This window comes from Grampus griseus (genome assembly GCF_964374135.1).
Source record: "Grampus griseus genome assembly, chromosome: X".
Classification (NCBI taxonomy): Eukaryota; Metazoa; Chordata; class Mammalia; order Artiodactyla; family Delphinidae; genus Grampus; species Grampus griseus.
The window spans coordinates 60,173,461-60,200,137 of record NC_138999.1 but is presented as its reverse complement, the minus strand read 5'-3'; the positions used below and the strand labels follow the sequence as shown (position 1 = coordinate 60,200,137).

The window sequence follows — 26,677 nt, the reverse complement described above, 5'->3', positions numbered from 1 at the left end:
GCTAGTATTATTTTAAGGATGATCTGCATCAGAATTATAGATGTGCATGTTAAAAATGCACATTCCAAGCCCAGGAATTTAAATTTACAATAAGCAACCCCTATTCCCATTTTGATGTAACACTTGTTGAAGAACAGTGATGCCAAGCAGGAACCTCTGGGGCTCCTGGGCAGGGAGGCCTTTCTGTCCCCCATTTCTTGTAGGCAAGACTCCAGCCTCCATGACCTTCCCTGAGTTCCAAAGGGCAGACCTGAACAGTTGCTAATCAAGGGCCTGAGGCAAGACTAAAGGGACCAGAGAAGTTCAGGAGATTAGTAGACCCTACATACACCCTAATCTTGTCAGCAACCCCACCCTTTTGAAACTCTGCAGAAGAAAGAATGCAAGACTGTTACTGCCTTGATCCTTATCACATACCTCTGACCACTACCCCTGACTATATAACCTCTCCCTATTCCCCAGTGAAGGGAGGCACAGTTCTTGAGGTGCTAGCCTACTGTGTTCCCCTTTGCCTGGCAAAGCAAGCAAGCCATTCTTTTCTCCTCCATTAACACTGTCTCCATATTTCTGTTTGGCATTGCTGCACAGAGAGCCAAGATTTTGGCAACAAATTTGGGGGCTCGTCCGGGATTGACTCGTGGGCAGGAGGCCCCGTAGGGCCCTCGGTTTGATCGGTTACTCAGGGATTTCTCTCCACACCACCCTCCCCAGGGAGAGCAGAGGGTTGGAGGATTTCTCTGAGGCCAGATCGCTAGGGTTCCCCTGCCATAGGACCCTGCCCCGATCATACCCGACCCGCCGTCTCAGCTGCAGAACTCCATGGCTGCGGCGGAGATCGGGGGAGAGGTTGCCCTAGCAGCTGCCGAGGCTTTCTTTGCCTTGAGGACACCTTCCTTCTCCCTTCTCCGCATCAGCCCGGACATCTACCCTGAGACAACATTAACTCTTGGAGGATCAGAAAGAGGGCGTTTGGTACGTCGCAACAAACCTGCCAGCAATTTGGTAAGTTCCCTGGAGTGCACACCGTAGCCTCTTTGACTTTGTTCGTTTGGGGAACTTCGGTTCCAGTTTGGGGAGTTCTCCCTGTGAAGGGAAATTCCATTTGTAAGGCGCCGCTTCGGACAAAGGTCACACGTCTAGTGGGACTGGGAAGTCACATTTAGGGCATTTTTGCCATTTGGTTTTTGATTTCTGGGCATCTCTTTGCTGATATTTTTAATTTTGAGTGTGGCTTCCAGCTGGCAAGGTTTGGGTTCGTTTGGTTACTTTGGTTTGAGCGCGCAGACATGTTACTAACTGCTCAAGCTAGAATGGGAAGCGCTTCCTGTAAGGTTCCACCCCTACCTGGGAGCCCCTTAGAAAAAATTTTGAATGACTGGTCAACCTATAGCTATGATCCAATGACAAAGAAAAATGGCCTAAAAATGGGTCTCTTACAGTTAAATCTTTATTGCCTCAGGATGGGAAAATGGACTGAGGTTCCCTTATGTCCAGGACTTTCTCCTATAATTGAAAGCCTGAGGAATCAGAAAAACTCTCCTGGCTCAGGGAGGAAAACAAGCCTCCCCCACTTCTGCATGTTCCCTTACTCCTTCAGATTGTTCTGATAAGCCTTAGTAGACCCTGGAACGTGGAATATCGAGGTTCCCGGCTTGGCCAAAGATATCCAGCCGGTGATATTAAGTAGAAGGGTTATATAGTGTCTAAATATAAGGTACCAATTTCTTAAACGTAGGGAAGATCCTCAAAAAATGTTTATAAATAGATTACCAAAATAGGAGGCCACTGGTCTGACTAAACTAACCATAGCTGATATTCAGAGCCTGATAGGAATTTTGGAAGAGGACTCCTCCCCTAAGCTAAATGAGGAAAAGTAAAACTTTCCAACATGGGTGAATGGGTATGTCAGTCCTTCAATATCATTGAGGTAGTCACCCAATTCTTTGAAAAAGAAAACAAAACTGTCCTTGTTTTACAAATGTAGTCTTTACAGGACCAGAGGTGTGGCTCCGAAAATAATCCAAAACCCACCAATCTCTTTCACCAGTCCCAAAACCTTCCCTATTTATCTTAAGAGGCTTATAAGTATTAAACAAAAGGGAAACAAAGTCATCCTAGGAGGAACTTGCCTGTACCATTGAGATGCAAATGTCCTATCTGGTCTTCTCAGGAACACTTAGCTCTGCCATCTTTTTAAACTGGAAATTTTAAAAAGGGTAAAGTAATTTAGAATTTGACTTGTCAAGGATAAATAGAAATCTTAAGTGTCTTTTCTTCTGTAAACACTAGTAAAAAGGGTTTAACCATCTAGATAGGTGACCTTGATGTGTTCCATCTGCTAGAAACCCAATTTGAATCCAACCCCTTGTAACTGATGGCTTTTATGTTGTACCCGACTCAGGGCTGAAATTCGAACAGAAACTATGAGGTCTCTATGTTGGTTTGTGTGTTCGTAAGTGTCTATATGTGTATTGTAGGTGTATGGTATTGCCAAAAATGAATTCGTAAAAGAGCTCTACTAGTTGGCTTTTTAAAAAATTAAGTGCTTATATAAATACTCAAAAATAGAAAATAATCTGGCTAGAATGAATTTCAGGTTCATGTCATCTGCAAAATATTCAGTACTAAACGGATATCTGGTATTGAAGGTGGCTTAAGCTTGTTGGTTTGATTAATATAGATATGTTAGAGTCATCAATGTCAAGTATAATACTTCTGTCGTACACCTAGAGGTCAAATAAGACCTTATTCTGTATCTATTACAAATTTGTCAACAAGAAAAGGAACTCAATGGGAAAAAACTTTTAAGGAAAGTAAGATATGTGTTTTTAGTAAAAGGTGTGAAGGGCTTCCCTGGTGGCGCAGTGGTTAAGAATCCACCTGCCAATGCAGGGAACACGGGTTTGAGCCCCGGTCCGAGCCCGTGTCCTGCAAGATCCCACATGACGTGGAGCAACTAAGCCCGTGCGCCACAAATGCTGAGCCTGTGCTCTAGAGACCGTGAGCCACAACTACTGAAGCCCACGCGCCTAGAGCCTGTGCTCCGCAACAAGAGAAGCCACCGCAATGAGAAGCCCGCGCACCTCAACGAAGAATAGACCCCGCTCCCACAACTACAGAAAGCCTGCGCGCAGCAACGAAGACCCAACTCAGTCAAAAATAAACTAAATAATTTTTTTAAAAAAGCATTAAAAAAATGTGTGAAGAATGAAAAATACTGAAAAGAGTGATACATAATCAGGATTTTCTAAGATTGGACTAAATTTAGTTGGGTACATGGATTTCAATAGGAATGGGCTAGAACAAGACTGGATTTGGTTTCTCCAAAGTATCCTTTTTTTTTTTTTTACATCTTTATTGGAGTACAATTGCTTTACAATGGTGTGTTAGTTTCTGCTTTATAACAAAGTGAATCAGTTATACATATACATATGTTCCCATATCTCTTCCCTCTTGCGTCTCCCTCCCTCCCACCCTCCCTATTCCACCCCTCTAGGCGGTCACAAAGCACCCAGCTGATCTTCCTGTGCTATGTGGCTGCTTCCCACTAGCTATCTATTTTACGTTTGGTAGTGTATATATGTCCATGCCACTCTCTCACTTTGTCACAGCTTACCCTTCCCCCGCCCCATATCCTCAAGTCCATTCTCTAGTAGGTGTCTTTATTTTTTTTTATTTATTTTTTTTTTTGCGGTACGTGGGCCTCTCACTGTTGTGGCCTCTCCCGTTGCGGAGCACAGGCTCCGGACGCGCAGGCTCAGCGGCCATGGCTCACGGGTCCAGCCGCTCCGCAGCATGTGGGATCTTCCCGGACCGGGGCACGAACCCGTGTCCCCTGCATCGGCAAGCAGACTCTCAACCACTGCGCCACCAGGGAAGACCAGGTCTGTGTCTTTATTCCCATCTTACCCCTAGGTTCTTCATGACTTTTTTTTTCTTTCTTAAATTCCATATATATGTGTTAGCATACAGTATTTGTTTTTCTCTTTCTGACTTACTTCACTCTGTATGACAGACTCTAGGTCTATCCACCTCACTACAAATAGCTCAATTTCGTTTCTTTTTATGGCTGAGTAATATTCCATTGTATATATGTACCACATCTTTATCCATTCATCCGATGATGGATACTTAGGTTGCTTCCATCTCCTGGCTATTGTAAATAGCGCTGCAATGAACATTTTGGTACATGACTCTTTTTGAATTATGGTTTTCTCAGGGTATATGCCCAAATCAAAACTACAGTGAGATATCATCTCACACCGGTCAGAATGGCCATCATCAAAAAATCTAGAAACAAATGCTGGAGAGGGTGTGGAGAAAAGGGAACACTCTTGCACTGCTGGTCGGAATGTACAGTCACTATGGAGAAAAGTACGGAGGTTCCTTAACAAACGTGCCTTCTTAAGTCTTTTGTCATTATAGACACTTATGGTTTCAATCTAATGCCTTTGCAAAAAATGCTTCCCCTTCAAGAAGATTTATAGAAAGGACTTTTGGATATATACAAGTTTCTGACTTTCAGACCATAATGCTGAACTGTGTAAGAAACTGAAGAATTCTAATGAAAAACCTGATGGCCTCATAAAGCTGTTAACCAAAAAAGGATTAGTTATACAGGATGGAGTGAACTGGTGAATATGGTTATTTTTATGGTTTCTATCTGAAAAAATTACCGGTTTAAATCTGTGTTTTCCAGGTATAAGGAGACCTTCCCCTCAAACTCATTATAACTTACAGAAATTTGGTAAATTATACTTTTTTGTAAGCAGAATTGAAACATTTATCTTATCTATCTGCTCCCTCCAGAGTTTGGAAACTCTTAGGTTCCCTGCAGCTTTATCAGATAAATTAGGAAGGCTACCCCACTAGTGGTTACAGAAATCCCAAGGTATTTTGGAGACCTCAAAAAGGGAGGAATTCACCTACATAGGTTAGGCAAAAATCTGTGATAAACCCTTGGTGTGACTTTCTTAGCCCTGAGAGGTCCTTTAAAAGTCCAGTCTGAGACTCCTTATAAAAGTTTCAGCAAGGGTTTCCCTGGTGGCGCAGTGGTTGAGAGTCTGCCTGCCGATGCAGGGGACACGGGTTCGTGCCCCGTTCTGGGAAGATCCCACATGCCGCGGAGAGGCTGGGCCCGTGAGCCATGGCCGCTGAGCCTGCGCGTCCGGAGCCTGTGCTCCGCAACGGGAGAGGCCACAACAGTGAGAGGCCCGCGTGCCACAAAAAGAAAAAAAAAAAAAAGTTTCATCAAGTAAAAAGTCTATATGATCAATTACAGTTATATAAATCATCAAACCAAGTTTACTGAGACCACACTTATTTTGCAAACCATTTAGTTTTAATTTGGTTACATTTAGTAGAAAAGAGGGTAACTTTAGAGAGAAAAAGATTTTACAATGAATGTTAAATCCCAGTTTTGTTAATGGAGATCTGTAATTATTAAGACTCATCTCCCACATAGTTCTTTGCTGTTATGTTATATTAATGTAAAGTTTAATCGAATCATCATTATTATTATTTTTTAGAACAACAGACATAATATCTCACAGTTTCTGTGGAAACAGATATAGGAAAACAGGTGCAACTTAGCTGGGAGTGTCAAAGCCTCAGGCTCCGGCTCTCAGGCAGGCTGCCATCAAAATATTGGCAGGGGCTACAGTCATCTCAAAGCTCAACTGGGGGCTTCCCTGGTGGCACAGCGGTTGGGAGTCTGCCTGCCAATGCAGGGGACACGGGTTCGTGCCCCGGTCGGGGAAGATCCCACATGCCGCAGAGCGGCTGGGCCCGTGAGCCATGGCCGCTGGGCCTGCGCGTCCGGAGCCTGTGCTCCGCAACGGGAGAGGCCACAACAGTGAGAGGCCCGCAGTGCCGCGCAAAAAAAAAAAAAAAAAAGTTTCAGCAAGTAAAAAGTCTATATGATCAATTACAATTATATAAATCATCAAACCAAGTTTACTGAGCCCACACTTATTTTACAAACCATCTAGTTTTAATTTGGTTACATTTAGTAAAAAAGAGGGTAATTTTAGAGAGAAAAAGATTTTGCAATGAATGTTAAATCCCAGTTTTGTTAATGGAGATCTGTAATTACTAAGACTCATCTCTCACATAATTCTTTGCTGTTATGTTATATTAATGTAAAGTTTAATCGAATCATTATTATTATTATTATTTTTTAGAACAACAGACATTATCTCAGTTTCTATGAGCCGTGGCCGCTAAGCCTGTGCATCCAGAGCCTGTGCTCCACAACGGGAGAGGCCACAACAGTGAGAAGCCAGCGTACAGCAAACAAACAAACAAACAAACAAACAAAAAAAACAAAAAGAACACAAAAACTCAACTGGGGGAGAGTCCCCTTCCAAGACTGCTCATGTTGCTGTCAGGTCTTCCTTCTTTGTCACATAGGCCTCTCCACTGGCTCTCTGAATGTCCTCATGACATGGCAGCAGTCTACTCATAAGGAGTTGGGAGATTGTTGGGGAAGGTCCACTCATTGGGCAGAAGTCAGGTTACAGAGAATAATTCACCAATCACTGTCCAGCAGCGGGGTGTGAATGTGCAGGTGTTTCACGGCCACCTGAACGCGCCAGTCTGCGTGGCGGGCAGAAGACACTGTGCTGGACGCGCCGCGGCTCAGGTAGCGCAAGTTGGAGAGCCTGTGGTGCGGGATGGTGGGCAGGGCACTGCAGATGGCCTCCTCGTTCATGGTAGTGGGTGGCGCAGGCACTCAGGCAGCCGGTCGATTCCCTGCGAGCCGGGTCGGCAGGCCCTACAGCCTGCCGGACAGTAGGTCACGAGGGCATCCATTCTCCGCGCAGCCCACGCCAAGCCGGAGCGGAGTTTAATTGCATTATTAAAGGATACTCTAAGTTTGTTTCTGAAGCTTATCTCCGTAATTTCTTTGGATGAAGATCAGATGCCCCATGACCTGCAACCAGGGGATTATGCATACCGGAAAAGACAAAATTTAAAGGACTATCTCCAACCTGGAGAGAAGGACCCTTTTCAGGTACTCTTAACTAGCTTATGCACAGCAAAACTGAAGGGAATTGACTTTTGGATTAATTTCCACTCACAAAGGGCCCCTGCACTGGAGTGGCCTATAGAGAGGATGGCTGACCTTGAAAATCACCTCAAAACAATGCTCAAACAAAGGAGAAACTACACTCACACCAGGGCGAGAAGACGACGACATCAGAAGTAGACAGCTTGCCCGAGATCCTGGACCTGGCTCATTTCCCCTTCCCTTGAAGCTCTCTTACCTCCCTTCAAAGCGGGAGACGGGGTGCTGCTGAAGTATGAAAAAGAGCAATGACCTGAGCAGCAGCAGCAGCCTGAAGAAAAAAATGAAAGGGATCTTATCTTAGCACGTTCTTCTTACTACTCACGCCTCTCTAAAATTAGATAGAGTAAAACCGTGGATACATCATACCAGAGTAAGAAGATTATCAGCTATTGACCAGCCAAGCCTGCCTACAGCCAACAGACTCCTGAGAAACAGACATCTCACCCTTTGGGAAACTTTAAGTATTTGTTCCGACAAGTGGAATGAAAGTTGTTTTCTTATCCTTTCTCATACCTTCTACCTATAGATTCACATGCTGATTATTTCGATAATTCTAACTGCTAGACATGTGGTCAGCTTCCTATTTCTGGGTCTTCAGGATTGCCTTGATAGGTTTTCCCCATACAGGGAATGGTTTGGAAACAACTGGCTACAATAAGTCTCTCTGAAGTGCCGGTTCCAGACTGGGCTTCAGACTTACTCCCCTGAATTCCCAAGGAAATGAGATCTGTTCTGTCTACTAACGTTCTAGTTGTCACTCCTCTTACTTCTAACTGGGTCTGCTACACCAAAATGGCAAAACAAAGGTTTGAGTTCTTAATCACACAAGACTCAGATCCAGGACTTGGAACTCAAATACTTCTAATTTGTTATCTATTCCCCCAAATTTAGGCAGGAATACGCCCCAGCTCAGCAAGAAGTAGTTAAAGCTGTTGTCGCCCCGTTCCCTAAAAGATTTGGGGAAAGATACAGCTGAAGTGGGGATGAAAACCGAGTCCCCCGAAAGCTGAGTTCCTCTGCCGAGTTTACGATTAACATCTCTATCCAAAACGATTGTTCCCTTTTCTTGTCCAACATCTGTTCTCCTCAAGATTGAGGAATATCAAAGAAAAGGAAGGGATCGATGCTGAGTAGGGCCCTCTGGGGCTCCTGGGCCGGGAGGCCTTTTTGTCCCCCATTTCTTGTAAGCAAGACTCCAGCCTCCATGACCTTCCCTGAGTTCCAAAGGGCAGACCTGAACAGTTGCTAATCAAGGGAGGAGCAGCCACAAAACCACCTGAGGCAAGATTAAAGTGACCAGAGAAGCTCAGGAGATTAGGAGACCCTGAACACACCCTAATCTTGTCAGCAACCCCACCCTTTTGAAACTCTGCAGAAGAAAGAAGAATGCAAGACTGTTACTGCCTTGATCCTTATCACATACCTCTGACCACTACCCCTGACTATACAACTTCTCCCTATTCCCCAGTGAAGGGGGGCACAGTTCTTGAGGCCCTAGCCTACTGTGTTCCCCTTTGCCTGGCAAAGAAATAAAGCCACTCTTTCTTTCTCCTCCATCACTCTGTCTACATATTTCTGTTTGGCACTGGTGCACAGAGAGCTAAGATTTTGGCAACAACAGCTGATACAGAGGATAGCATAAATTTGGGAATGTTGCTGAATCAGTTTCCCAAACTTCTCAGATAAGAATCACTTGGAGGGAATTCCCTGGCAGTCCAATGGTTAGGATTCTGTGCTTTCACTGCCAAGGGCATGGGTTCAATCCCTGTTTGGGGAACTAATATTCCACAAGCTGCGTGGCGTGGCCAAAAATCACTTGGGCCATCTGTAAAATATACACACCACCAGTCTTCCCCAGACATTCTGACTCAAGAAGGTTGAACTGGGGCCTGGGAATCAGTACAAGTACACCAGTGGCTTATCTTCAACGTCAGGGGGAAACAAATTAGATTATTATATTTAGGCAAATATTTGCACCGTAATACCAAAGACCCTGGAATTGCCAAAGGAGATTAAACTACCAATAGGAAAAAAATTTGTCTATTTTTACACTGATATGGAACCGGTGTTTTGGAAACACAATCCTGACTGTTACCTTCTCAGGCTCCACCCCACTCCCACTGAAAAATTTCCCACTGCTTTTAGAATATAGACAAAACTCCTTACAATGGTCCACAATGCCCAGAGTCATGGTTTCCTTCCTACTGCTTCTCTATATCCAGTACCCATCTTTCTGGTCTTAATTTAAAGATGGCCCTTCTCTAGGCTAAGGCTAATCTCTTCGACCCTTGGTGCTCCTGAGGAAGTTTCCTCATTTGTAAAATGGGAATAATATTGATCTCATAGATGGTTCAGGATTAAATGAGGTCAGGTAAGAAGAGCTCTCTGCACAGAGGGGCTGGCACAGTGAATGATAGCTATTATTTAATCAAATCAAGCTCTGTTTCTACTTCACATTCAATTCAGTTCTTAAACCCACTTGCCATCTGGTTTCTGCATCCACCATTCCAAAGAAACTATTTTCATTAGGCTCACCAACTGCCAAGTCCAAATGACATATTTCAGTCCTTATCTGACTGACCTTTCTGCAAATACTGGACATTGCTGACCATTCCATCCTCTGAAATTCTCCTTTGGCATCCCAAAAAACTGTATCCTGGTTTCCTCATACTTCTCTGGCCAGTCTTTTAAAGTACCTTTTGTGGTTCCTTCATTGCTTACTTTTTCAAATTAAAAAAAAATGTTTTATCACAGTAATACATGCATATTTATACGCCAATGAGAGCTACTCAGCAAGGTCTTCCTTGACCATTAAGTTAGAACCCTCACCCCATACCCTCTCACATCACTTTGTTTTGTCTTCGGAGTACTTCTCGCACTGATTCACTTGTTTGTCTCCCCGCCCCCACTAGATCCTAAACTCTTTGAGGGAAGGGGGTATGTTTTATTCACTGCTGTATTCAGAGCACGAAGAATAATGCCTGGCACCCACTAGGCTCAATCAGCATTTGACTGACTGAAATATCCCCCACATTTAATCAATCACTTGTAGATTCTACCTCCTCAATTCTCTCAAATCTTTGCCCACTGTTCTTGCTTCACAACTGACTCATATCTTGCTTAAATGACTGCCACAACCATCTCCAGTCCTACTCTATAGTCCATATCCCAAATTGCAGCTAAAGTGATCCAAATCCTTCAATAGATTCCTACTGCCTTTAGGATTATGTCTAGATTCTTTAGCAAAGCATATAGAGCTCTCCATGATCTGGACCCTGGCTAATTCTAGTTTCAGCTTTTGCCAGCCCCTTCCATATGCACCATGCTCTAACCATCCCTATTTATAGTCACATGCAAACTGCTTTACCTTTTCTGCTTCTACACCATGACAGCTGTGTTGCTGAGGACCTTTGGGGAAAAATCACACAATAAAGTAAATCGGTACCATTTTAAATAAACAGCCTTTAACCTCATTTGTTCATTGAACACCTATAACAATCCTTTTATGGATCCCATGTCAGCTCCAGCTCCCATTTCCCTCATGACCATTAAAAAAAAATACCAAGAAACACTTCAACATTAATAGAAGGGTTTACAGTGAAGAGAATGCGCCCCTCCCCAACCCTACCTCACTCCTAGAGGTGTTAAGTTTGAAGTGCAACATGCGGAATCTTCTCTGTGAATATGCAAATATGGATTTACATTCCTTTTGTCTCCTAAACAAGTGAAATTAAATGTCACCTACTATTCTAAGACTTATTTCTTCAAGAATATCTTTCCTATTAGCACATGTAGATTTTCCTCATTCTTTTTCAACAGTTGCATATTTTTTGACTGGACGTACCGCAATTCAATCTCTCTGCTACTAATGGGACATTTAGCAGGTTTTCGGTTTTTCATTCTCTCTCTCAGCAGCTCAACACTTTTATTCGAGCTCCCATCCCATTTTCACTTTTCTCACAAGGATGATTTTACCTATTCCACAGAGGAAACTGAAGCTATGAAGTGTGAATTCCTCCAACTTTCTACCTCCCTCATCTATAGGCTGATCTGTAACTCCAACTCCTTCCTTCCTTTGTCTGGGGGGGGAATCTCTTCTCCTATAGGAGGAAATGCTATCTATGCTAACATTCCTTCCTGTTTTCACAGAGGTCTTTCCAACAATTATCTTCTCTTGCTTTTTTCCAACCCCTCCTCTATTGCTTTCTCCCTTAAGCCTACGCAAGCGTACTTATTTATCTTCCTTTTTTTTTTTTAAATTTTGGCTGCGCTTCGCAGGCTCCGCATGCAGGATCTTAATTCCCTGACCAGGAATCAAACCTGCGGCCCCTGCAGTGGAAGTGCAGAGTCTTAACCACTGGACAGGCAGGGAAGTCCCTATTTTTCTTCCATCTTAAGACTCTCCCCCTCTTTTATTCCTCACAGCCTAGCTTCTTTTTTATTTTTTATTTTTTTTCAGCCTAGCTTCTTGAAGGAGTAGTCTATGATCTCTCTTGTCACTTCCTCATCTTCCATCTGTCCCTCAACCTCCCGCTGGCTGGCTTCTAATCTCACTCTCTTGCTAGCTAAGGTCACCAGGGACCTCCTAGTTGCCAAACCCCAAAGCTCTCAGGCTTTATTTTACTTCTCTGTGGTATAGATGCTAAGTCTTTTTCTTTTTTCCTTTAAACCTCCTTCCTTGGTTTAAGAAATATCATTCTTCAAGTTCTCCTATTTCTGACCACCCCTAAAAATTGGTCTATACCAGCATTCTGCCCTCCATACTCTTCTGACTACACAGGCTTCCTGTGTGATCTCACCTACTCCCAAGTTTGCACAAATCCTAAGCTTTCTACCTATCATAGTTTAAACACACATGCTCCCAACCGAACTTAGCTATTTCTCCTACCTTCCACCCTCAATCTGTTCAGTGAATGGCCATCACCATTTACCCAATCACCTAAGTCAGAAACCTAGATTCCACTTTTTTTTTTTTTTTACTTTCCATTATCCAATCAGTCACCAAGAGGTACCTCTCATTTCACGCCTACTGCCAATGCCTCAGCCAGTTTTAAGTCTCCATCATCTCTCATCTGGCATCAGCCCTCCCCAGCCCATCTATTTTCCACACTGTGCCAGTGATCTAAGATGAGCATTTGAACCTGAGCCTTGTAAATAATCACTACACTACATATGTTTCCTATATTCCATCCATCCAGAACTACTTGTTGTTCCATGAACAGACCATGTACTTTCATGCCCCTAAGCATTCTGTTCCCTCTGCCTAGAATACTTCCCCCGCACTGACCCCGGCAAACTCCTCCCTACTCTTCATGATCTATCTGAAGGGTTCCCCTCTACGAAGGCTTCTTATCCTCACTTCATAAGCAGAGTTGGTAACTCCTTATCACCATGAAACTTTATAAATATTTATTGCAATGATCATTTCTTATTAAACTTATTTATATTTATGTGTCTACCACTCATTCTAGACCTTAAGTGCCCTGCCATCAGAAACTGTATCTTAACGTCTGTATCAGCATCTAGCAGACTACTTGATAAAAATAGGTGGCTCGATAAATGCTGAATGAATGAATACCATGTACCCATCCAATCAAGCTAAACCAAAATTCTGGAAGCCACCTTTCATTCTTCCTTCTCCACTCCCAAATGCCAATTGGTCATCAAGTCCTGTTGATTCTATCCCCTAAACAGCTCTCAAATTCATCCCCCTCCTCCCCATCTTAATGCCACAGCCCTGGTTCAGGCTCCACTACCCCATACTTGAACTAGATTTGCCCCTCTCCAAACCACTCTCCGCACTAGTGCTGGAATTTTTTTAATTTTTTTATTCCAAAAATCATACATTCTTGTAAAAAATTCAAATACAGAAATAAAAGCACAATACCCCACCCAGTATACACACAAGCATATAGCCCCCTCCCCTCCAATCCTCCTCCCCTCCAATCCCACTCCCCAGAGGTTATCACTGCAAACAGTTTTGTGTATATCCTTTCAGACCTTTTCCTTTGCATATACATATAAGCACATATAAATACACACACATGGGTTTTGTCATTTACAAAAACGGTATCACACTTGTTACATGATTGTTCAATTTTTCCTCATTTAATATACAGAAAATTCCTAAAACACAAATCTGATTATATCACTCCACTAGAGCGCCTCATTTCTCATAATATGAATTCATATGCATTAGCATCAAAATCAAAGCTCTTGACGATATGCTTCCTATCCATCTTTCAGTCTCATCTCTAGCCATTCCAGCATTCGAGGAACTGGAACATAAACCACCTTAAATCCTTTCTGGAACAAGGCTGGTACAAACAAACAAACAAACAAACTAGGAACACACTCTGCCATTTCTGGAGTTCGTCCTTTTCACTTCATGTTACACTCTGCCTGCACTTTTCCATCTGGCAAGCTCCTACTAATTAATTCTTCAACAATCAGCTTAAAAATTACCTCTAGGAAGACTTCCCTGACTTTTTCAGACATGATCACTCTTCTTTTTTCCCCTATACTTTATATCTAGCTTCTTAATTGCACTTATCTCACAGTACTGTAATGATTTATTAACGTCTTGAATTCCACCCCCCCTCCCCCAACTTGATGGTGATATTGTTCAGTGAAAGGAATGCGTCTTATTTCATTTTGCATCCCAAGGTTTTGATGGAACGCTTACCATGGAGCAGACGCTCAGTAATGAATCTGTTGAGGATTTTATGATTCTAGGAACATTTACTGAGTACCTACTCTGCACAGAACCATATCCTAAGCATGAAAAGAAACAGAAGACACAGTCTTTGCCCTAAGGAACTTACCATTTCCCTACCATTTCCCCTGGGGGGGAGGGACAGAACACATTTACATGGCAACATATCATTTCTGACATATAGGCTGTTTCAAACATTTAGTTATTTGCCTCCAATCCATTTAGGAACAAGGCATTGTATAATCAAATAAATAATAAAATAATGGGCAGTTCAGTTTGTCCAAGAGGTTTATGTTTTTAGTGTGGCATAGAGTCCACCAGAATCCAATTCTCTGTCCCAGCAGAGGGGCTGTCCCCTGTTCCAGCCTGCAAATTAGAAAACTGAGATGATACCATGCTTGGAAATTTTCTAATACATCAAGAGGACATAAAGTTATTAGTTATTTCATGATTTCTCTTCTTTCCCCAGGAAAGAATGATACTAAGAGCAATAAATGGAGTTAAAGGGGACACTGGAGAAGATTACTCTCTGTTAGTGGTAGGGGGAAGGGGGTTGCTTGGTCTTAAATCAAAGGGTGGCACTGCCCCCAGGAAGATCAGGAGAGGTGATTTTTTATCAGTTACTTACTTACTAAATTTTTTTTTTTTTTTTTTTTTTTGTGGTACGCGGGCCTCTGACTGTTGTGGTCTCTCCCGTTGCGGAGCACAGGCTCCGGACGTGCAGGCTCAGCGGCCATGGCTCACGGGCCCAGCCGCTCTGCGGCATGTGGGATCTTCCCGGACCAGGGCATGAACCTGTGTCCCCTGCATTGGCAGGCGGACTCTCAACCACTGTGCCACCAGGGAAGCCCTTACTTACTAATTTTTAAAGGCTACGGTACTAGTTTATCTGGTGATTTCAAGATCAGACACTGTACAAATATAAACAAATGGGGGAAAGGTGAACCACCTAGGCTGGAGAACAGGGAAGGCTGACCAAGGAGGCCCAAAGGAAGCCTCATTCATCAGAGTCCAAGTCACTGTCCCCAGCAATGGAGTGGAAATCCTCACTGTCCTCCTCGTCCTCTGACAGGTGGACCTGGCTTAGTACGCTCGGCCCAGAGCGCTGCTCTTCCTCCTCCTCATCTTCTTCCTCCTCTGATACCTCATACCCACCGATGCTGCTGAAGCTTGTGTCTTGGGTGTTCGACTTGGGATCAGGCTCCTCATAGCTCCCATAACTGAGAAGAGAAACATGTCATCTCTCAAGCTCGGACACCATCCTCTAGCTGACCAGTCCCGTTCTTGGTGCCACCAAGGGATCAGCCCATCTCACCTCCCCTGGACACTAAAATGATGGTTCTGGACTGTTCTACAGGTCCCTGAGAGAAAAATGATCCTATTCAAAAACATCAACTTGCCAACTTCATATACGCAAGAATCTGAATGAAAGAAACTCCCCTACACCTGAACAACACACTGCCAGCTTACATGACCATAAATGCTCTGAGAGCCTCATAGTTTCTTCTGCCACTTACAGCTTCACTCATCTACATATCCAATTAGTCAACAGTCCTGAAGATTCTACCTTTTCAATATATCTTGTCTCTACCCCCTCCTTTCCAGCCCTATTCTGCCTGCCTTGGCTTAGTCCTTTGTGATCCCCGGCCGCCTGCACCACTGAAATCAGTCTTCATGCCTCCAGTCTTGCTCTCCTCCAATTAATTCTTCACATTTCTGCCAGAGTGCTGTTTATTTTTGTTTGTTTGTTTATTCTTAATTTTACTTAAAAAAAACCACAAGTAATGCACGTTCACTGGTTAAAAAAAAATTAGAATATACACCAGAAAAAAAGAAAAAGAAAAAAAAACACCAATAACTCTACCACCCAGAGATAATCTTTTGGTATATGACCTTCCAAATTTTTTTCTATGCACTTCACTTTGATGCTTAAACATTTTCTTTTTATTTACAAAATTGGAATACTCTACATACTCTTCAGGAATCTGCTTTTTCACTAATGTTTATAATGAACATCCTTCCATGTCAATAAACATACATCTATATCATCATTTTAATAGCTGCATGGTATTCCACTGTATGGCTGTAACAGGATTTATTTCAGTCTCTCACTAGAACATTTAAGCTGTCTTCAATTTTCCCACTATTAGAAACAATGCTGTGATAAACATCCTTGTACAAACATCTTGATGAAGGTATTTTATTGTTCCCATGGAATAACTTCCTAGATATGGAATGTGGGGGCCAAAGGGGATGCACGCTTTTTAAGTTTCTGATTTATAATGATAAATTGCTGTATCTCTCTCACCTACCCGTTTCAATTTACATTATCAACCAGTCATTTCAGAATGTCTTTTTCCTCATGCCTTTTTCAACACTGGGCATTATCATTCATTTTAATCTTTGCCCATCTTATAGGTAAAAAAATTGCATTTCATTGTTTTATTGCATTTCTTTCTTAGGAAAGCTAATTTTTCATATATTTATTGGCCATTTGCATTTCTTTTGTAAACTGTTAATTCATGGCTTTTGCCCATCTTTCTTTTGGGGCACAGAGCAACTTTTCCAAAATACAGATCTGATCATACTACGCTCATTCAATGTCTGCCCCAAATTTTCAGACCCTTCATGATTTGGTCCTTACCTACTTCTTTAAACTGTCTCTATTACACGGATCATGATCAAAACCTCCAGCCACACTGAGCTACTTGCATTCTCTAGAAGTGTTTCATGTCTCTGTGTCGTCATACATGCTGTTCTTAGTCTCTGGAATGTCCTTCACTTTCCTTTTCATTTAGCTGATTCCTATTCTGATTCAGCTCAGCTTCTCTAACCAGCTCCCCTACTCCACTCCTACCCAAGTCCCAGAAAAATCCTGTCGCTGCCTATCAGAGCACTTTTCTTGTTACACTGTGATCATCATCTGTTTGCCTGTTTTAGATTTCCCACTAGACTAAACTCCTTGAAGCAAGGACAACATCCTTGCTTTTGTACTTGTAAATATCTGCTGGATGAATAGACTCTTACTGCTTGCTGGATACCTGTGGCTTAGATGTATCATATGTACCTTAAATCCAACACGTCCACAGACAAATTCATTTTTTGCCTCCTTTCCCACTCCATCTAATACCTGTTTTTCCTCTTTCTTCTCTCAGTGACATTCCCATTCATTATGTATCTAATCTCCTTACCTCCTAAATCCAATTGATCTACCCTCTGAACAGTTCTTGAATATGTCCCTTCCCTTTCTTCCACTCCTAATAGATTCTAGCTGAATTCCTTATCACTGCCCTAGAGTTATTTAACACACAAATTTGATGTTACTTTCTTTTCCTTAAAGTGATGATTCCCATTAACCACAATCCAAATGTCTTAGCATACCAGTTAAGGTCCTCTACAGTATAATCCCTTGCTACTTCTAGAGTCACAACGCCCAGCAACCTCCCTTCTGTCTGGAATTTACTTTGCTATATTTCTGTGCCTTTGAACATACTGTTCCATCTCTAAGGATCTCCTCACCTGTTGCCACTTATCTACTTAGTAGACTCCTATTCATCCTGTAAGGCCCAGTTCAAATGTTCCCTCATCTGTGACACTTTCCCTGATTACTCCAAGCAGAGAGAGATACTCCCTCCTCAGTGGTGACTTGGCACTTTGTACTTAACCTATGCTATGTAGCTCTCATCACACTGTATTTGTAATAATTTCGTTGTATCAGTCTCTTCCACTAGACTGTGAGCTCCTCAAGGGCAGGATATGTCTTGCTCCTCTGTGTATCCCCAAGGGCCTAGCACAGTGCCTGGCCCTAGTAGGTGCTCAGGAAATGTTTGATGGATGAAAGTAATCTGATGCTGGGCCCTCTGACATCATAGCTGGGCACTGATGCCACAGCCCTGTAGCATGTTGCTACCGATTACCTGATGTTGCTATCCTCCAAACCATGAGAAGCCTCCCCACCGTCTCCCTCATAGGACATCATGCTTTCTTCATTTTCCATGCCCATCCTTGTGTTCTCCTGAAGCATGCGGGGCTGTTTGGGTCTTATCCCACCAGATCCCACATCAGAGTCACTTCCACTTTCACTCAGCTGGATAGCTGTGAAAAGAGACAGATCTTGAGATAAGTTTGACAAAGAATTAACATCATTGGCTTAGTCTTCCAGAACTAGTTAATCCCATGCATCTACAGAGGCATCTTGCCTGGACTCCTCACCTCAGAGGATTGCCTAGGGTCAACATTGACAAGATCTGTAGTTTGGAAAGAGAATTAAAAAATCATTTCCTTTTTCCATTTCAGTGCTATCTATCTGTTCTTCCCCCCCCATCATGTCCTCCTATACTCATCCCCTGCTATTGTCATTAATCCACAAAAAAATCCCAAAGCAGGATCTTTTTTCTTCATTTTCCTTCCCTATTGCCACATATAACACTTCTATCTCGTTTTTATCAAGTATTTAAATCAAAACCGCTGCTTTAGCATTGCCTTTTTGACTGTCATCTTTTGTAACTCCTGTGTTGTATTTTTTCACCTCTTCTAAGACTAATAAATTTGATCAGCCTATGAGTGAGTGCTCAGTACCCTGAGGTCTACTAATGGGACTTCAATAAAAGAGCAATTTCTGGTAACAGCATATGTGGCCCAGAGCTTCCTCCCAAGTCCTGAGGGTGCCATGGTGAGCTACGTACCAGAGAAAGGGTTATCTCCTTCTTCATCACTCCCAGCATCTTCCTCATCATCTTCTCCTTCAGACATAAGCAAATCCTCATACAGGACACTGGCTTGAGGCTGTTGCACAGTTCCCTCCTCTTCATCTGCAAGATCACCATCTGCATCTTCACCTTCCTAAATGAGACCAGTTGAGGATCAAAGTCCCATTAATCGACCAAGTAAAAGACCAGAAGCCACCACCAGCCGCACCCCCCTTGCTGCCTTACAAGAAGTTACATAATTTTGGTGGATAGATTTGTTTAGCTGGTTCTTACAAGTCAGATTGGGCCTCACTATGGAGACCTTCTGATAGCGCCTGGGGATTTGGCCTGTCCTGTACTACTGGGGCTCCTACCATATAAGGGTATAATGTAACCATGAGCTTTCTGTAAGCATACTCACTGGGGCTGGAGTCTTAGGTTTCCCATCCTCCTCATCATCATACCCTTCAATATCTACATCAGAGTCTTCCTCGCCCAGCCTACCTCGGCCCTGGCGCATCTGAGTAAGGAACACAAATAGCACATCATTGAGGGACGTGCCAGTAGGAGGAGTTAACCGAGGGCTCTCACTCAGGACCGATGCTCCTCCCTGATATCCCAGCCAACCCCACAGCTAGTGGGGGCTGTTTACACAGCTCAAGGCATGTGCATTTTCCCCCATTCATTCTTTGGAAATCACAGGTAGGGTTAAAAGAAAGAAAAACAAAAACCCAAAGAACAGGAAGGCCTTGGTCTACTATTACTGTATCATCACAAGGAGACTCCTCCTTTCTAAACCAAGCTTTCCCTAGCTTGTGTTGGACTCTGGGACAGAAAAACCCTCCTGGATTTTGCACTCTCCAGTGGAACCCTGACTGAGATCAGCTGATAAGATTTCTGGATTCAGATCAGGAGTATCTGCTGATACCTCAAGAAAAGGCCAACTTAAAAAACTTAATTTTAAGAATAATTTTAATTTAGATAACTCATATACAGTAAAGTAGCAGGGCAATTATTTTGAACTCTGTCTCTGAATGCAGTTGGTCTTTCTAGTCACCTGTCAGGCTGCTGTGATGCCTCACACATTTTTCACACTTGTACCTTCCCTTAAGTTCTGCTGTGCCTGACTCTGCCCATGGTGACAGATAGAAGACAATGCCAGTCATGCGACCTGCCACCGTCCCACCTTGAAATCACATTTCCAGGCCTTAATTCCCAGGGCCAAGGAGTCCAATCATCATCCTTGACACATGTCCACACACCACCACCATCACTCCCCCATCCCCTACCCCCAAGCACACTACCAATCTCACAAAGAGAAAAAGAATATCCTACCTGTGTCAACTGCTTTTCTGGAGTGGCAGTGGGAATATCCAGGACAGACATATTGCTCTCATCTTGAAATACAGAGGCATCTCGAGACATACTGAGGGATGTGTTGGTATCATACAAGTCAGGAGGCTGTGGCACAAATCATACAACTTAGCTTCTATTTAGTAAAGGGAGCAAGAAATACAGAGAACTCCCCTTTAGAGCATTCACTGCAGAAAAAGGTCATGCAGAACAATCCATTTAAAGAGAAAACATAGTTTTGACATAGTTTTATGGACAGATTTTTGGGTATCTCACAAATGTTGCTCATTCTAGCAGAGAGGCATCTGATGTATATGATCAGAAGCCTGAAGCAGAAAAGCATCAAAGCTATGGGACAATTCTATGTCCTAACAGCCTTTATGGTCAATAACCTAATTTCTTCTAAGCCTTGTCTTATTGTTTTTAGGCCCAGGGCTTTATACCAGTGCCATTTAGATTGTTTGGTTTAGAGACATCTAATAGAAAATGGGATAAAGAAATTTCAGTTCCAACCAGAGCATGGAATGGGGTAAGAGCTTATGAGCTCACCAGAGGATGCTACGAGGCAAAATGGCATGGTGAAAAACCATGGACTTTGGAGTAAACTGCCCTGGGTTTGAGTCCTGGCTCTACCATTTGCTAGCTGAGTAACTTTAACAAATTACTTAATTTCTCTAAGCCTTGATTTCCTCAACTGTGAAACACGGATGATAATGTCTACCTCACAAGGTTGTTTGGGAGAATTAAGAGATATGTATATGCTCCTTACCCAATGCTTGGTAGTCAACAAATTATAGCTTCCTTCCTTCTTCCCTCTCCTGAAGAGAACAGGGGTTTAACAAACCGTCTAATTCAGTGAAAGGAGGGCAGGAGGGACTAAAAAAGAACAGGCTGGAAAAGTAGGAAAGCATTCTCTAAAAAGCTGGCTGAGGGTAGAAATATTATGTGGCTATTAAAAATGTTTTCAAAGACTATTTAATGAAATAAAATGCTCATGATATAATGTGAAGCAAAAACAAGACAAGATCATAATGACCAATTTCACTTTAAAAATATGTCTATAGGGCTTCGCTGGTGGCACAGTGGTTGAGAGTCCGCCTGCCGATGCAGGGGACACAGGTTCGTGCCCCGGTCCGGGAAGATCCCACATGCCGCGGAGCAGCTGGGCCCGTGAGCCATGGCCGCTGAGCCTGCACGTCCGGAGCCTGTGCTCCGCAACGGGAGAGGCCACAACAGTAAGAGGACCACATACCGCAAAAAAAAAAAATGTGTCTATAAACGCACACGTACATGCATTACAGATTTGAAACACGCCAAAATGTTCACAGTGGTTGGTTCTTTCTGACTGGTGGACTTGATTTTAAGTAACTTATTTATTCTGTATATTTTCCAATGTGTCCCAATGAACATGTTACTTTTATCGACAAAAAACCCACATGTGTTACTTTGCTGTTGGTTTTGTTGTTGTTGTTTTTAAAGTAAACAAGGCTGATTGGGAACAGGGTTTTGGAGAAAGAGAGGCAAAACAGAATTCAAAGCATTACACTGCAAATAAACTAGTTGTGGAACAAAAGAAGAGAAAATCAGGGAATGAAACGCTATGTGGGAAAATGTAAAGCAAGCAATTTTAGAGAAAGTGTTAAGCTGAATGTATGGTGCAATACAAGCTGGGTAGAAATAGTTGAGTGAAAATACATTATTGATTACCACCATTTAGAGCTGGAAGTAAAGTAAGATTACTGTCATGTTTCTACACAACAAAATTGTATTATGACAGGTTAAACTTACACAAACACACTTTAATAGCATTTGGGTTTGAGAGTAGTTATGAGTAAGGACAATCACTCATGCGCATCTTCCTCAGGTTTAGAAATAATGCACTGGGCTTTCTAATTTAAAACGTGTATATATGAGTGAAGGCAATGATCAGAGAGTGAACTGGAATAATGAAGAGGCAATACCTACACCCTACTCCTCATAGGAGATCCTCTTAACTGCACAAAACAACAGCTACTGCTCCGGGGGAAGAACAGTTGCCAGGTTTTCCTCCACCATTTGAGATAGTGTGGGAGGGGAAGGGAAGAAAGGAAGATGGCTTCTGGGTCTAAGGGTCTGACTCACCAAAGGGCTAGCCTTAGGCTGTCACAGAGCAGAGCAAACACGCCACTCAGTAGTTAGACTCTCCTGGGGAATGATGGCTAAAACCCAGGCTTTAACTTACCACAAAGGGTCTTGTGGAAGCTGTGGGCCTATTAGCAAATAGGACCTTCCTGGGCAACATCACTCACCCAAGCCCCCTTGACCCAATCTGCCCACACACTCCAAGAGCCTTTCCTTGTTCTGGGCCTGGAAGACGTATCTTAGGGCTCTTTATACTTGGCCCCTCAGTGGCCTAGGTTTTGGGGTGAAAGAGAGAGTAAAAGATAGGTAAGGAGAGTGCATGAATGAGATACAGACAGCAATTATCCAACAGAGATCACACAGGTTGCATTATTAGTTCAGAGTGAAACCTGAGCAGAATGGAAAAACGTTTTCCAGGGGGAATTGGGAGAAATATGCATTAGAATATTTGGTTAAATTTGAAAGGGCCTCTGAGAACCCTGTAGGTGACTTTCATACAGATAAGGAAATAAACATTTCCTGAATGTCTACTATGTGCTGGGCAAATGACCTTGTTTAATGTTTGCAACAACCTTGAAAAGTACATTTTAGAGAAACGGAAACTGGATTAGAGGGGTTAAGTTAACTTCCCAAGTTCACAAAGCTAGATAGCAGCAGAGCTAAGACTCAAACCCAGGACTGTTTTATACCAACCTTCATGTACTTTCCACTTTACCATAGTGCCTCCAATACAGTTATATTCTGGTAAGTCTTATTATTCAAATATACCAGCCCTCTAAGAGTATAGTATAGATGAAAGAGACTCTTAGTACATTCAAGGGTCAGATCAGAAAGAATAAAAATTTCTTATTAATCTTGCTCTCTAGTCTTTCACATGAAAATTGAAGAACATTATAAAACATTACCTGTCTTCATTTATGGGGAGAGCGAGTCAATCCAGGAAAATGGGTGACATCTGAGCTACACTGAGATATCTCAGAAGGAATGAGTAATCAGGCATCTATAAGGCACAGGAACAATGTGGCCCATGTCTATACTCTAGGGATGTCCTAGAACCCCAATGCATGAGGCAAGGGAGCCCCAGAGACTCAAGAGAATGCCTCTGGCCATGGTAGTCAGGAATCTGGTATTCCTAAATACTGCCTAAACAACTAAGATCCCACCCCGTTCATTCATCCCATATCTGTCTCTTCTGGATTCAACAAGGCTACCAAGACCCATGGCCCTCACTCACCTTAGCCTTTGAGAAGACAAGAAAGCACACGAAAGGCATATGAAGAGGAAGGACAGAGAAGAAGGGTATCTCAGTAAATACATCTGTTAACATGCTCCCAAGTTCCCAAACCAAAAAGAAAACTGTAAGAGGAGGCTTCTAGTCCTCAGACTCACCTGAGGTGTGTAAGGCCCTGGGGTCATTGGGTCCAAGCTTTCTAACTCTGCTTCCTCCAAAGCTGCTTCTTTAGCTGTGCAAATATCCTTCTCAAGTTGAGTCAAATGCTCATCATACTGAGAAATAAAGAAAATTAGTGAATTCATTCAACATTTGTTTTAGACACTGGGGATACAAAAGTTGTAAAAAGAGCAAATGAAAATCCCTGTCTTCGAAGAGCTTCTATTCTAGTGGCAGGACACATATGGTAATTAAAGTAAATAATTACATAGTTTATTAAAAACATTTAGTGCTAGGTAAGAAAATAAAGCAGGGAAGGAACTAAGGGATGTGGGCTGAGGTTTGGGGTGGGATATTACATTTTAAAACAGGATAGGCAGAGAAGGCCTCCTCATCACTCTAGGGAACAAAGGGATTCCAGAAAGCTAGATCCTAAGGGGACCTCCTCTTTACCACTTACCTCAGTCAATGTCTGGTAACAGACGTTCACAATCTCCTGAGCAGTCTTGGTATACTGACTTTCAGGCCCTAAAAATGAAAAGAAAATGCCATTACCTTTGCAGACTTCAGTTCCAGAAATTTACATTCTGTCACCAGCGGTAGTGTCCCATTACCCTAGATCCAAAGAATCATGCTTCAGCTTTAACTTGGACTCTTGCTCTACTTTTGGAGGTAGAAAATTTCAAACACATACAAAAACAGAGACACTAATAAAATGAACTCCCATGTACCCATTACTCAATGTCAATGATTATCAATACATGGTCAGCCCTGTTTCATTTACACCAACTTTGACACTTCCCAAATTATTCTGAAGCAAATTGCAGCATTTCATTTCATCCATAAATTGTTCAGTATGTGTCTTTAAGGACTCTAAAAAAATAACTATGTATGATACTATAATGGTAGATACTTGTCACTGTACATCTGTCAAAACCCACAGAATGTACAATACCCAGAGTGAACCCTAATGTAAACTATGGACTTTGGGTGATAATGATGTGTCAACGTAGGTTCATTGATTTTAACAAATGTACCACCTTAGTGGGGGAGGCTGATAACAGGGGAAGCTGAGCATGTGTAGGGGCACAGGGTATATGGGGACTCTGTACCTTCTGCTCAATTTTGCTCTAAACTGCTCTAAAAAATAAAGTCTATTTAAAAAAAAAACAAACAACTGTATTACACCTAAAATAGTTAACAATAATTCTTTAATATTATTAAACAGCCAGTCAACATTCAAATTTCCCCAACTGTTTTACAAATGTTCTTTTACATTTGATTTTTTGGAATCATAATCCAAATAAGGTCCACACACTGCATCTGACTGATGTAAGACACTTTAATCTATTAGGTGATTCTTAACCAAACTACACAGCTCCCCATACAGTTTTTGTCACAAGTTGCAAACTGGTGGCTTGCAGGTCAATCCAATTTTATTTGGCTCACAAAAAAATCAGTTCAGGTGGTGATCGTTTCATAATGTGCAGAAATGTCAAATCATTGTATTGTACACCTAGAACTAACATATTGTTGTAGGTCAATTATACTTCAATTAAAAAAAATCACTTCAGTTTGTGAAAATGGATTGAGCTGTGCACTCATAATATATATACTTTTCTGTATGTAAACTATACCTCAATAAAAAGTTTAAAAAAATCTTAGTTGGCAACATTCAACAATCAAGAGATTTCATATAAAAACCCAAATGTCTGGCTTCTCTTAAAAAAGTAAAAGATGTGGCAACACAGGGTTAACATTCTCATAATGCACCGATGGGCTGGATCTGAGTAGCAGCTGTCCCTTTTAGATAAGGCATGTGTTTCCCAGGTTACCTTGGTCCCTACCAGGGCTGCTTAATTCATTTACGCCCGGACCCTGAAGGCATCTGAGTTTTTACTCCCTGCCTTAATTGCTTTATAATATTCTTTAACATACTGTTCATTCACCTAATCATTCATAAAACATTTTTGAGTACCTTCTAGGTGCCAGGCACTAGACACAGAAAGGAGTAAGATATAGACCATATCCTCAAGAAGTTATGGTCTAGCATAGTGAGATAGACTATAAACAAATGGGGCAATACAATGCAGTGAAAAAATCTATACAGGGCTCAGTAGAGGCATAGAGGAGGAAGTAGCCAATTTGGGGATGTAAGAAGGAAAGCAGAATTAGGAAAGGCTTCTCAGAGAAGGTGATGCTTGAATTAAATGTACTATTTATCAGGACGTAAAGGATAAAAAATATACCACAAGTGAAGTTTTCGTGCCGTAACTACTCTATCGCAAGCTATTATACAAATAAATAAGTCTCCTTCAGTTAAAATCTCTCACAAGCATAGGTCATCTGTTCTTTTATTTATTTATTTATTTATGGCTGCGCTGGGTCTTCGTTGCTGCATGCGGGCTTTCTCTAGCTGCGGTGAGCGGGGGGCTGCTCTCTTCGTTGCGGTGCGCAGGCTTCTCATTGCCGTGGCTTCTCTTGCTGCGGAGCACGAGCTCTAGGCGCGCGGCTTCAGTAATTGTGGCACTCGGGCTTAGTAGCTGTGGCTTGTGGGCTCTAGAGCACAGGCTCAGTAGTTGTGGCGCACAGGCTTAGTTGCTCCGCGGCATGTGGGATCTTCCTGGACCAGGGCATGAACCCGTGTCCCCTGCATTGGCAGGCGGATTCTTAACCACTGAGCCACGAGGGAAGTCCCAGGTCATCTATTCTTTATAAAAGATAAATAAAGCTGTGTCCTCACACAAGCTGACTGTGCCAAACACAAACCAGAAAGAAAACGCAGTCAACCAAAAGATATTCAGGACATGTATAAAGACAGCCAGAGCTGGCTCACAGTCAAGAACAGTCTGAGTGATAAGAAGACCGAAGCTGAAGTTTCTGAGTTCTAATCTTCTAGGGCCACCAGTAGGTTGGGTCCTCAAAGTACTGATGGACACAGACTGCAAAAGTTATCAGACAAGCTTTCATGTTGATACAAATGCATGATGTTAGAGAAAACAGGCTGCATACAGGTTAGAGCCCTCCTTCACCAGGCCAGTACATCAGCTTATTGCAGTATCCTGGCTCTTATACCTACCTACCTGACTCATCCCTCAAACTCCAGCCTATAGAATAAGAATTCAGCTCTTCAGTTTTGAAACCTAAACATACACCAACGCTTTCAATATCTCAGTGCTCTCATAATACAAGGAAAAATTAGTTTATACATTTGCAAAGTTTTCTCTTACTTTAAACCATTTAAAAAATGTGACCTCGGGCTTCCCTGGTGGCGCAGTGGTTGGGAGTCCGCCTGCCAGTTCAGGGGACATGGGTTCGTGCCCCGGTCTGGGAAGATC

At 42.5% G+C, this 26,677-nt stretch overlaps 1 protein-coding gene across 14 annotated transcripts in view; it reads right to left on the bottom strand.

Moving 5' to 3' along the window:
- Window positions 1-26,677, bottom strand: part of TAF1 (TATA-box binding protein associated factor 1) — a 143,123-nt gene that overhangs the window by 38,896 nt on the left and 77,550 nt on the right. For 5 of the 14 annotated variants that reach the window (XR_014298465.1, XR_014298466.1, XR_014298468.1 and 2 more), the window contains exons 33-42: window positions 23,800-23,867; window positions 23,339-23,455; window positions 19,811-19,936; window positions 18,897-18,995; window positions 18,473-18,629; window positions 17,705-17,882; window positions 10,440-10,480; window positions 6,348-7,340; window positions 2,126-2,198; window positions 989-1,079 (exon numbers count right to left, since the gene is read on the bottom strand). Coding sequence is in view for 6 of the 14 variants with exons in the window: in XM_082680717.1 (XP_082536843.1) it covers window positions 14,785-15,007; window positions 17,705-17,882; window positions 18,473-18,629; window positions 18,897-18,995; window positions 19,811-19,936; window positions 23,339-23,455; window positions 23,800-23,867 (968 nt within the window). In the remaining 8 variants the exon portion in view is untranslated. Of the gene's footprint in view, window positions 1-988; window positions 1,080-2,125; window positions 2,199-6,347; window positions 7,341-10,439; window positions 10,481-12,677; window positions 15,008-17,704; window positions 17,883-18,472; window positions 18,630-18,896; window positions 18,996-19,810; window positions 19,937-23,338; window positions 23,456-23,799; window positions 23,868-26,677 lie in introns of those variants that run through there. The other 9 variants (XM_082680717.1, XM_082680722.1, XM_082680718.1 and 6 more) reach the window with 6 other exon arrangements.